The sequence below is a fragment of the Gouania willdenowi genome, chromosome 13 (assembly GCF_900634775.1).
Source record: "Gouania willdenowi chromosome 13, fGouWil2.1, whole genome shotgun sequence".
Lineage (NCBI taxonomy): Eukaryota > Metazoa > Chordata > Actinopteri > Blenniiformes > Gobiesocidae > Gouania > Gouania willdenowi.
Genome location: NC_041056.1, coordinates 24,622,047 through 24,634,390, shown reverse-complemented (window position 1 = coordinate 24,634,390; position 12,344 = coordinate 24,622,047). Strand labels below are relative to the sequence as shown.

At 38.1% G+C, this 12,344-nt stretch overlaps 1 protein-coding gene across 1 annotated transcript in view; it reads left to right on the top strand.

The window, feature by feature from the left end:
- The window catches only part of LOC114474710 (calmodulin regulator protein PCP4-like), a 34,672-nt gene extending 29,390 nt beyond the window's left edge, over positions 1-5,282 (top strand). Inside the window, exon 3 of the mRNA XM_028465180.1 lies at positions 4,581-5,282. Coding sequence (XP_028320981.1) covers positions 4,581-4,711 — 131 coding nt within the window. The 3' untranslated portion in view covers positions 4,712-5,282. The remainder of the gene's footprint in view (positions 1-4,580) is intronic.
- The last annotated feature ends 7,062 nt before the right edge of the window (positions 5,283-12,344 follow it).

Here is a 12,344-nt window from a genome sequence, read left to right as displayed (position 1 = left end):
TTTTATCATTCTTTCTGTCATTTTTTCAAACCCCCCCACTCTTTCCAAATAGTTTAGAGTTGCTAAACTAAAATAAAAGGTGACCCTAAGTGAAAAACAAAAGAGCCAATCAATAAACTAGACCTTCATGTGTATTTGTGTATCAACCGTTTTGGTCTCTCTCACGCTTTGCTGCCCCTGCAGTGGTTTCAAGGTTTCAGGAGTCATTGATTTTTTCTCTGACATTCCCACATTGGCTTTTAACTCTGGACAAATAAGAACGGGCGCAAACGCATGTTCTCAAACAGAAATGTGAACCTAAAAGGCAATTTTCACACACTGTAGATATGCAAAATATCTTCAAAAATGCCAAAAAAGAACAACAAATTGGAAATGCAAGATTAGGTGTGAAATGATCTTTGAGTCATGTAGGCAGACACTTTTCAATTTTAAAGATACCCGTTAAATAAGAAATTAAGACATTCTACAGACGATGGGTTCTGTAAATTATGAGGTAGATAAGAATGGATTGTACCAGATTTTAATGCTCACATTTGCTCGCTCTGTTGGATATCTGTGGAGTTTTGGGTGTCACTCTCTTAAAAAGAATTGCTGAGTCATTAAAAGCTGTACAAAGGAAAAGTACCGCAGGTCATTTCTCGCTGCGGCATTCAGACTGGAACCCCTGAACCATGTCACTGTGAGCAATGAACAACAGAACCGTGTGTAACTTTCCTTTCTCTTCATTATGTTGTCATTTTCAATACTGTCACATTGCTGTTGCAGCTCTAAAAGTTCCAAATTGTAGGACAAAGCTTATTACCTTGCGTTTTTATTTTTTCTATCATGCTAAAAGTCATTATGAGATGTTTTTGGTAAATGGCCCATTTTGTCTCAGTTGCCCAAAAATGAACCAGTATTTCCTTTGCTAAAGACAGGGTTGCGTTGCAATTGCTTAACTTGCTGGGCTCTCGGGGTTTGCTCTAGTGCGCTGAAGTGGTATGGTGGGTGCCTCTGTATGGCAAGGGGTTTGTGAGGTGTCTGGGAGCAGTGCCTCGGGCTTCCTTGGGTCCCCTCCGTGGCCTGCCTCGGTGGTCTCATGGGTAGGGCTTTTACACCCACATCTGTTGTGGAACCAAAGGTATGTCTTGGATTTCTAGATAGCTTACTTTGTGACGTGAAAGGTTTGCTTCAAACAAATAGCTCTGGTACACTTGTAAGCACACACTCACTCCCTCTTTTCACTCTTATCTTCATAGTATCTGAGAATTTTGATGTTTTTCTTTTAACATTCTCTCTACATGTGTGTGGCACCACAGATTCCTCCTCTGCCACAATAGCAGCATCACGTATATCAGCACGCTCTCATCTTTCTATTTAGTATACTCCCTAACCCCTTTACTGATATATTTCTTACTCAGGTGTAACACTGCCCTCTTAATTTTAAGCTATATTTATCCAGTAAAGGGCAAATCTTCTTGCACAAATCATAGTTTTCACAAAAATATTGCACTACGTGTGGTGTTAACCTATGATGGTACATGCTGACATGGTAAAGGAAAAGGGAAAAAAAAACGGTTTCTCTAATCAGCTATGGGGCCAATACGCTATAGCCAGCTGTGGCTCAGGTGGTATATGAAGTCGCCCTTGGTGATTAAACTCTTGACTCTGACTACCCATGAAGAGAAATACCCTTGGGTAAGACACTGAACCACAGATTGCATTTCATACATTAGTAGATCACTGAAATGTCTCCATTCAGATTACATCACATACAGTATATAATGAAGGTGAGAAAATTGTAAAATGTAAGTAAAGGTCAGTTATGGTAATATTTATACAAATAAACTAGTTGGCCTTTATCCCACTACTTGCCCCTTGTAATCATGATCTATTTGACAAGAACATCAGTAAAGGCCGCCTGATGTGATCTGACAGTGTGTTGGTGTGGTGGTTGGCATTATTAGGGCTGTGGATTTCACTGGTTGATCAACTGGAGGACCTTAAAGTTTGCAGTTCCTCCTATGCTTCCAGATTCCTGCATTAAAACAAGCTGAAAGGCAGGAGCTGAGCCCAATATATACAAGCTTTCTCTTCTCATTTAACAGTTGAAGCTTTGATTTTCAGGACATTGTTTGCCTTCTACGGGTACGTATCCTGTTGTCAGCACCAAATATAGCTTAATTGATTAAAAAAACAAGTAAAAAGATACTTCCTAATTTTCAAGAAGTCTGCAAAAGTCTTCCTTCACTTAATCGAAGTGTGAAACATTAAATTAACAAATGTTTGAACCCACGTTTTAGAAATCATCATTATGCTTCGAACTGTTTATCAGCACATTTGCAAATGATAGCCCATCTTTCAGATGCACATCAAGTAGTGACTCACATGTTGATCTGACAGTTTAAATGATCTTTTCTTGCCTTTCATGTTCATTTACATGGACAGAACAAAATCCCAAAACCAAGTCCCACATTAAGCCTCTTAAAAAGATATGTCATGTATAAATAACTAGGAAAAAGAGAAACACATGTCGGTACAAAAACAAGTATCACATCAGCAGCAGCAAAGTTTCATTGTGCACTGTTATATAAATGTAATTTATACTGATTTTGTTACAAGTACATCAATGAAACTGAGCTGATTGTAAACCTTTGACTTTGGGTGCATAATGTCTGTCTCTGTCTGTGTGTATCCTGTCTCCCAAGGTTAAAATACCTTCCTTTATGTATCCATATCCTGTCCAGTCAAATCCCACTCAGAGCCTGATGGATTTAAAGAGGGGTGATCAATAAGACGTCCCTGCTCAGTGAGCTTCAGGGAGGCTTTAAAAGCAGGCATTGTAAGACAACCAACCAAGAATGGTCACGTGGTCACTTATGGATCCATTCCATGTAAACCCCTGACCTCAAAGGGGATTTCATTTCTACAGGTTTCTTTTATTTGAATACTTTTCATCTCGAGTCAAACGATCAGAGGCACAGTCCAGTAGGTGAAAAATGTGGTTTATTTATCGTCCCATTGTCTGAACATGACTAATCCTTACCCAAGCTATGAGAAGGCACAATGAAAACCAGCCCACTGAGGCAAGGCAAGGTACATGTATTTGTTTAGCCAGTGCAATCTATACACAAGGCAATTCAATGTGCTGTACATGATTAAAAACAGAACAGAAAACATTTAACAGTTTAAAAATCAATAAGATCATTAAAATCAGCAGTGAATCAACCATATCATTCTAAATCTCCCTCTCACTCATATGCAGTAGAAAAAAGAGTGCCTTTAACTTTAATTTAAAAAAAATGTGTCCAGAGATCTAAGAGACCTGCTGGGTTCATACCTCACTAACATCTCAGTGATGTATTCTCGACCAAGCCCATTCATAGATTTATACACCAGCAGCAGGACTTTAAAGTCTATTCTGAGGCTGACTGGGAGCCAGTGTAAAGACTTTAAAGCTGGAGTAATGTGTTCTGACCTCTTTGTTCTGGTTAAGACCTGAGCTGCAGCGTTCTGAACCAGCTGTACCTGTTTGATGCTCTTTTGGGGGATTCCTGTCAGAAGACCATTACAATAGTCAATAGTCCAGTCTGCTGGACCAGTTTCTCCTGATATTTCTGAGTCATTAAACCTTTCACTCTGGAGATGTTCTTTAGGTGGCAGTTAGAAGGCTGTTACCAAAGACAATGACCTCCATCTTGTCATTATTTAGTTGAAGGAAGTTTTCACTCATCCAGCAGTTTACTTTTTCTAAGCAGTCACACAACACCTCTATGGGACCATAGTCATCTGGGTTCAGTGATAGATATAGTTGTGTGTTGTCTGCGTAGCTCTGACAATCAACCTTACATCTCTGTAGAATTTGTCCTAAAGGAAGCATATAAAGGCTAAATAGGAGGGGTCCAAGAACAGAGCCCTGAGGAACCCCACAGGATATTGTTAATCTGTCAGATTTAAAGTTTCCAATGCTCACAAAATAACTTCACTTCTCAATGGTTTAAGTACTACTTAAACCATTTAAGTACTACTTAAACCATTGCAGTACTTTTCCAATGGGTTCAGAACCAAACCAATATTTCAGGTTCTAACTGATATATTCCACAGTCTGAACAAGACAGATTGGAATTGAACAGTCCCTTTCCTCTGAGGCACTGCCCTATCAGATCCCACAATGAAGCCCCTTCCGTTTGTTTCTAGGGTCAAAAGACACATATCTCCTCAAGCCCTCACATTAGAATAAGGCTGGATGTGACTATGCCTTAAAAAATTAGTCTATGTTGCCCCCCCCCCCCCCTTTTTTTTTTCTTCTTTTAACTAAAAATACTCGATTCACATTAGAAAATATTTTAAAACCTTTTTAATGGATGTATGTTTGCTCCCATGTAAATCTGTGATTACAAATTAACTACCACAACCAGCATTGCTGTACAGTGCTTGGTGGTGCAATGCTTCATTAGATATTTGCATTCGCTGCATCTTTTGTCAGACTGCACAGGCTTCTGTACAGTTAGATGAGAAGGTTATGTTACAGGTGATGTTATAGGTGATGTTATAGTCTCATGAGTCACATCTGTATTCCTTCTTTTTTTCTTTCTCTCTAGATGAGTCCAAAACGAACGTCCCAGAGGACTTCGACATTGACATGGAAGATCCAGAGACCGAGAAGGCAGCGGTCGCCATCCAGTCCCAGTTCAGGAAGTTCCAGAAAAAGAAGAACGATGATAAGTCATAGTGAGCATCTTTGCAGTCTGCCACTGTGCGCTGGAAAGACAGGCGGGAATGACAGCACAGTGACAATGGTGTGACATTTGCATGTAAACAAATTCATACCTGTTGGAACTGCAGGAGTTGTGATGTGATTTGGAAAGAAATGAATGCAATAGCCAGTTAATCATATGAAATGTCTGTGAATTTTCCCTCTCCTTCATAATATTATCCTCACTTTCATGAATTTATAAAGACGCTTCATCGTAGAAGAGTTTCTTGTTGCCGTTTGTAGCCCATTATTCATGACGTCTATTCGGTGTTTGAGTAAGAGTTTGGATTATCCTCATTGTAACACTTATTCCATTTCTCTCTGTACCGCTTACATCTCTGTTTTGTTAAAAGCACCCATACTTTGTAAGTAGATTAAGTAAAATCAGATGTTAAGAATGAAGGTTACTGTTGTTCTGGAAAACATATACTGGTGCTTTTAATCCTCATCAAACTTCACCCAGAGCCATTTTTTTCTTACCTGCATGAAGCTATCATACAGTGTGTCAATGTACATTGAATAAATAAAAAGTGTGTGGAAAATGAAATGGTGTATATGTCAAATACCTCAGGCTGCATGAAACTGCTGAAAGATGCTGGTGGGACTTACAACACATTGACAAAACTAAAAATAGGAACTGTTAGAAATGAGCTGAGCTGAATCTATTTCTTCTCAGCTTGATGACCTTCTCCATGCAGAGCCAGGCCAAGTGAGTGACACCAACCTGCTGAGCAGCTCACTGTGAACCCAGCCAACAAGCATTCACTGCTTTAAATGTTGAAAAATTCAGCTGAGTGATGCAGAGAGGCACATCAAACAGATATTTAAAAGAAAATCATTAAATGTTGGCAGTGGAAATCCGTGCGGTTGCTGTATCAATTTACCGACATTCTATCCGTACGCAGTGCCCCTATTTGGCCAGTTTACTGTAGGTCACGTGACAAAGACTAAACCTTACCCTAACCCTAAAAAGTGTTGCGACATAGAGTTAAAACCTAACCCTAACCCTAAGACGTGTCATACTTGTCCGTACGGCAACCGTGCAAATAGACACTTTCTTAAATGTTTGACCTCCAAAATATAATAGAATATAGTTTTGGCCTCATTACATACTTTGGCGGCTCTCTGAAAAAAAAATATTTCAGGCTTCAAACTGCTATGAAAAACAATTTTTGACCAATTTTCACAATCTTTAGCTTGAGTGGTTAAGGCCATCCTTTAGTTTGCTTCTCATTTAAATCACTAGTAGGTGAGTTTGTTCCAGTGGGCGTGCACTGTAGCTCTTCCCACTCAACGTTCTTGAAGTCAAAATTCAGCACTTAGGGGCACTGCCATCTTGCAAATTTGACATCATTTGGTGCCAGAGTCTGCGCAGTAGGGTTTGGTGGAAGGAGCCCTGGTCACACGCCCCGTCCATTTCGCGTACTGCCCTGATGACTTACGCAGCCCAGCTACGCCAAGAACTTAAGTAACTTTCCCGCTGGAAATTCTACCAACATCTTGTTCAGATGATCAGATCATAGAGGTTAGTACTAGTGCTAGTAGCTCAAAAAAGATGAAAAAACTGAACGGAAAAGTTTAATGTCATCTCAGCTTTCCTTTATAACGTAACTGCTATTCACAGAGAGAGCAACGCAAGATCCGAGGCTGTCAATCATCGTCATATGACGTCAAATCCCATTTTTTAACCTAAAATAACTTTTTTAAAACAAACTTCACAGAAAATTGAGTACTTGAACACAATGTACGGTGATAATAACTAATGATCACAGCAGAGTTTAGGTTTGACAAAAAATTACGTGATAAGAATTTTAACTTTACAGTTTGACCCATATCCCATCCGTCATCATTGAGGAGGCGGGCTTTATGACCTAAACTGCAGCCAGTCAGCAGGGGGAGCTCTAAAAATAAATGCTTCACTTCCTCGGTAGGATGTCTATCTTTTTTACAGTCTATGGTTTGTCCCAATGGAGTCTACTAGGGAAGAAATCATAATGGCCACGGTTACACAATGTTTTTTTTTTTAATTCTGATTTAATTATTCGGAATTAAATTATTCAGAATTAAAGTATTCTGCTCCATGTTTACATGGTAATAGTAATTCCAAATAGAGGTTTATATGGAAAACAGGTTTATTGGGCTTTATTCAATTCTGCTTTGGGTCTGGGTGTTGGTCATTGCGACAGGACGAGCATGCACAGAAAGACCTTAATTAATTCAAAGCAGAATGAACGTATACTGAGGAATTATTCCATTCGGAATTAAAATCAGAATAAACCAGCTATTTAATTCTGATTTAAGTTTATTTAGAAATGGCCATTTTTATTAGGGATGTCCCGATACAACTTTTTCACTTCCGATACCAATATTGCAGCCTCGAGTATTGTACGATTACTGTTACTAAGCATCGCCTGTCACACTGGGTGGTGGAGGCTATTGCTTTGGCTTACTCGTGTCAGGGTCTGCAGCCGCCTACGGGTCTGCGTGCACACTCAACTCGGGGTCTTGCCACATCCTGGGCTTTGTTCAGGGGAGTGTCTGTTCAGGACATATGTGCAGCGGTGAATTGGACCTCGCCCCTCACGTTTGTCCACGTTTGTCCGCTTTTACACAGTAAAACCGCCACGGGCGGTTTTACTGTCCTGATGTGATCAGACTTCTGCTCTGGGGCTGGTACCTCTCGATAAGCATGTCTGCACTACCAGAGTTTCCATATCCATAGTGAGACATCTCACAAAATATTATGAAATAGAACCGGGGTTATATACATAACCTAAAGTTTGATGAGTAATATGAGTGAGATGTCTCACCAGACTACCCTTCTTGCTCGAACAAGGAAAATAATTTTGAATGGTGCGCATCTGTCCGCGTCCTTCTTTTAAAGGAGGTGGGTCTCCCCCGAGCGGATGAACGTGCTTCACCAGCCAATCAGGATTGGCAGAAAATAAAAATAAATGCTTCTGAGGAATGCAGACAGAGGTTGCATCCCATAGTGAGACATCTCACTCATATGACTCATAGAACCGGGGTTATATACACAACCTCAAGTTCTTTGAGGTCAGAGAAGACTGACTTTGGTAAGCCTCCCATTTTTTTTGTTCCTGCAGAGACAGATTGGGGCTTTAGCTGGCTTTGCTATAGACATTATCTGTGGCCATTGCCCTCTTAAGGGTAGGGGATATTTTTAAGGCTTGTTTGTGGCAGTTTCTGAAAAAATGCGGTGGTACAGGGATGTTATGACATTAAATGTGTTTTTTGTTAAACATTTGAAGGTTTACCATAAAAATGGTGGAATATTCACACAGGAGCAACAGAATTCTCTCCTAAACACAACGTGGCAATTAAAAGACAGTATACACAACAGAGCTATTAGCTGACATAACAGCACAACAGTGACTGAAAGTATACTTTAATAACTTCTGACAGCAGCTCGCTAAAATGATGTAGACGAGAGGCAAAATAGGATGGCTCTTTGTTCAATGGGCTATATAAGCTAAGACAATGAAGCTGTTGATAAAAATGCTGTATCATCTTGTAGAATACTGGAGACATATAGTATACTATAAAAACTGTCATTAAACCCAAATAGAAACAATATGGGAGGACAACAGCACAGATTTAAAAATGATGGACACATTGGGAAGCGAGTGGAACTGGAGAGAGGAGGCAGTTATAACCCACCAGTGCACGACCACTCAATATACTAAATTAAAAAAGGAAAATGTCCAATTCTGGATTGTGGTTGTGGAAAAAAACTAACAGTGTTTTGTTTGTATTGCATTATTACTAGATTGTTAAAAGAACAAGAATGAGAGATATGTTTTAAGGAAAAATAGGAATAATATATTATTATTATTATTAATAAATATTACTCATTTTCAGTCTCCAACTTTTTCTAAGGGACAAACAACAAAAAGTAGAACATTTCTTTTTTTAAAACACAAGGTTAATGTGTTAGAACCAGCAGTTTATATAAAACTGATGCAGAATAAAATGTGAAATATATAAAGAAGATAAAATAATAACAGAAAAATGCTGCAAACTTCAAATACCAAATTAACTTAGTCAAATATTTCCAAATTGTAAAACGTATTATTAATAATAATGATAATAATAATAATAATAATAATAATAATAATAATAATAATAATAATAATAATAATAATAAAACAACATAAATGCATAAAAAGTGCAACAACGAAGATCCCAGCCAGTGCCCTTTTGTACTATATTTTATATTTTATTTATAGTGAATATGAATTGTTTTTTTTATTTTTTTATTTTAACTATAACAATGCCAATCAAGGATGATATTTTTATGGATCTATATTTTCTGCAGCTGCAGATGTGTGATTTTAAGAGGGTTGATGCTTTTGAATAGTTTAGTTTAGTTTAGTTTAAAACTGTAACAATGATGAGCTGGAAGAAAATAATACCATTGTGTAAACCGTGATACAGACCAGGTAGGTTTACTTCATCTTCCAATAGGAGTGTTGTCCTAGAAACACTGGCCCCTGGCAGTGCTGCTGCTCCACTGACCCTATAATTGTGAATCAACCTGATGCTATTTTTACCTCTATAATGACACTTCACTCCACACAGTCCTAATCCTACTTCAAAGGACTATCAGGGTATTTACACTATATGCAGCATATTATAATTAATCAAATATGCTATTTTTTTTTTTTTTTTATTATTTTTTTAATCACTGCTTTGTCTTAAGCTGCATAAAAGATTAGAGTGTAACTTACTAATAGTGTCACTTTGGACACGATACAGAAAGCCAGAAATATGCTTAAATGTGCAATATGACCTATTTTATCTCTAATAACATTACTAATAATTTTAAACAAAGGATGATGTCCATTCGTTCACGTTTGTGAGCAGGATATCTCAAAAGGTTTTGAACAGATTTATATCAAATTTGGTGAGCTTATAGAGAATGTCAAAAGGAAGAAAGTGTTCGATTTTGGACATTATTCAGAAGGCACTGTAGATACAGTATCCAGAAGAATATTTAAATGAAATTTGGTCACTGATCTAAATAGTGCTCTTGTTAGCAAAACCTCAAGCCTACAAATGTAACAAAACAGACGACACACTTGTTTTGTTTGCTTATTCTGGATTTAAAGGTCCTATATCATGCTATATCAAGACCATCCAAAATCAACTGCAGCCACATATGGGTAATATTTTACAATTACAATTTACAAAATAATAATAATAATTAAAAAAAAAAAAAAAAAACTTATTTTCTTTCAACCCAGAAGTTGAGACGCACGGTTTCCCGGAGCTCCGCCTCTCCCCGCGTGAGTGCCTCCCATTTCATGACGTAGCCTATAGAGCCCCAGCAACTTGGGCAACAAGCATGCCCGTGAAACTTTGTAAACAGTTCCAGAAAATGCATTTCAAATATAAAGACAAAGAAGTGAGGTAGGATGACCGCCAGCGGAGGGGACAGACAGACTTCAGAGCAGAATTCAGTTTAAACTTTTTTTAATTCATTTTTCTTCATTGGCTGGTGTAACATATTTACAGTGAATCACCAAAACAATAAACCAAAAACTGAGCAAACACAAAAGAAACGGGCATTGGGATGCCAGGGTACATTTTTCAAATCCTGAACATATCTACTTTACCCTATGTTTGTTTTACTGTCAGCTTTATCAGTTCTACTCCATTTATAGGCAGTCTATACCTGTAACTCCTCCCACAGGCAAACCACACCCGATCTAAAATCAATTAACTCAATAACAAAATAAATTTTCTTAAACAACATACAAAACAGCAAAACATGAATTATCCAAGCATCCATAATGAATTCATGTTAATTTATTCACCTCCAATGTTTTAAAAATCCATTCCAAACAAAAAATATACAAACACCTCAGCACAAATGGTTTGTCCCAACACCAGCCCACCAAACACCCCTATTCACTTGACTTGGTTTAGTCCCTCTGGTTTCCTGCAAACCTGGAAGTGCTGCTTTCAAAATGGTGGCGAGTTAGCTGCTAACAAACAAACAAACAAACAAACAAACAAACAAACAAACACAAATGCTGGTAGGCCTTTCCCTGCACAGTGGAAGCCGTTTGACTGGTAACATGGTTATTGGAGAGGGTGCACAACCATAATGAAACCAGTAACCAGAACAATGATAACAGACAGATGAATGGAATGATGATGGCAGTAGCAACAAGTCAACAGATGTTAAACTGCCAGCATTAGATGACTGTGCTCACTACCTAACGGATAATGGATGGTGTGTCGCGTGCTCCCAGAGATAAACTCCAACCACTTCTGGCGAGTAGACTCTTCTTTAGGAAGTCGAACACACATTTTCTGTTACCAGACAATACCTTTTGGTACAAAAACAAAGTGTTTATTTTCCATGTGCAGACTGGATAGACAATGAAGAAATGACAATGACCATCCAAACAGATGTTCAGCGGCTGCTCGCATGCCTCTAGCATGATGGAGGGGCGGCACCAGCAGCAGGCACTTCCTGGAGGGGGCGGTTCAGAATTCTAGTGACATCACTAGCATTTGCTCAGAGAGCTGGATTATTGAGAATTTCTCAAAGATGCAGGAAGGAAGGACAATCATATTTTTGGGGTGTTTTTGATAAGGAATTAACATTTTAACAAAGTTAAAAGCTCAAAAAAGTTGATTTGCATGATATAGGACCTTTAAATATTTTTTATAGATCAAAAGTCAAGTTTGAGTTTTCAACTTTGACCAATAAAATTGGCAATGAAAGGAAGAACAAATATGATAACGAGCACTCCCAACATAATGAGAAATCATATTGTTCATGTAAAAACTAAATCTGGTAACTTCGACCTCAATACCCTTTGGATTGCAAGAAACTATTTCCAATTACATCATTTTCATCACAGTGTTGTTTTTGAGGTGACAAAATGGTGCCCAAATTAAATACCTGCTGTTAGGAACAAGATTTGATGACTCACCATTTAGAAAAAGATTTCCCAGATTTTTAAAGGCTGCATAAGTTTAAGTCCTACTGTAAAGTTTTCAAACTTAAGAGTCTGAGGCATTTATTTATTATGTATTTTTACAATAACCCATGAGCTCCATCCTAATCCCTCAAATGGCTTTCCAAAATAACTGAGCAAAACATATGGGCTAGGGTTATGAAATCTAACATTTATCTATCTAACATTTCAATATTCACATTTCATGTGCAGAAAAGTATGTGAACCACTTGTGGACTTTCTTTTGCAGCATCAACGTCAACCAAACAGTTTCTGCGGTGATTTGGGAGTCGCTGACATTTACTTTGGGGGATTTTTGCTCACTCATCCTTGCAGAATGCAACGAAAGGAGAAAGGTTAAATAAGTACGTTTAGGTCAGGACAATGACTCGGCTCAATTACGCTAATCGCCTCCAAGTTTGAGAAGTTTTTGATGGTAAACAGAGTTGACTTTTTAACAAAGCATTTTGGTTGTGAAAGAATAGTCCAATATTGAGGTCATTCCATAAAAGACTTGAGATGGGTATCTTTGTTTATTTTACCAACAGATGCTTCCCTTTATCAACCCATTTAGCTTTTATTTTGCATATAAACCATGTTGATTGATTACCTTT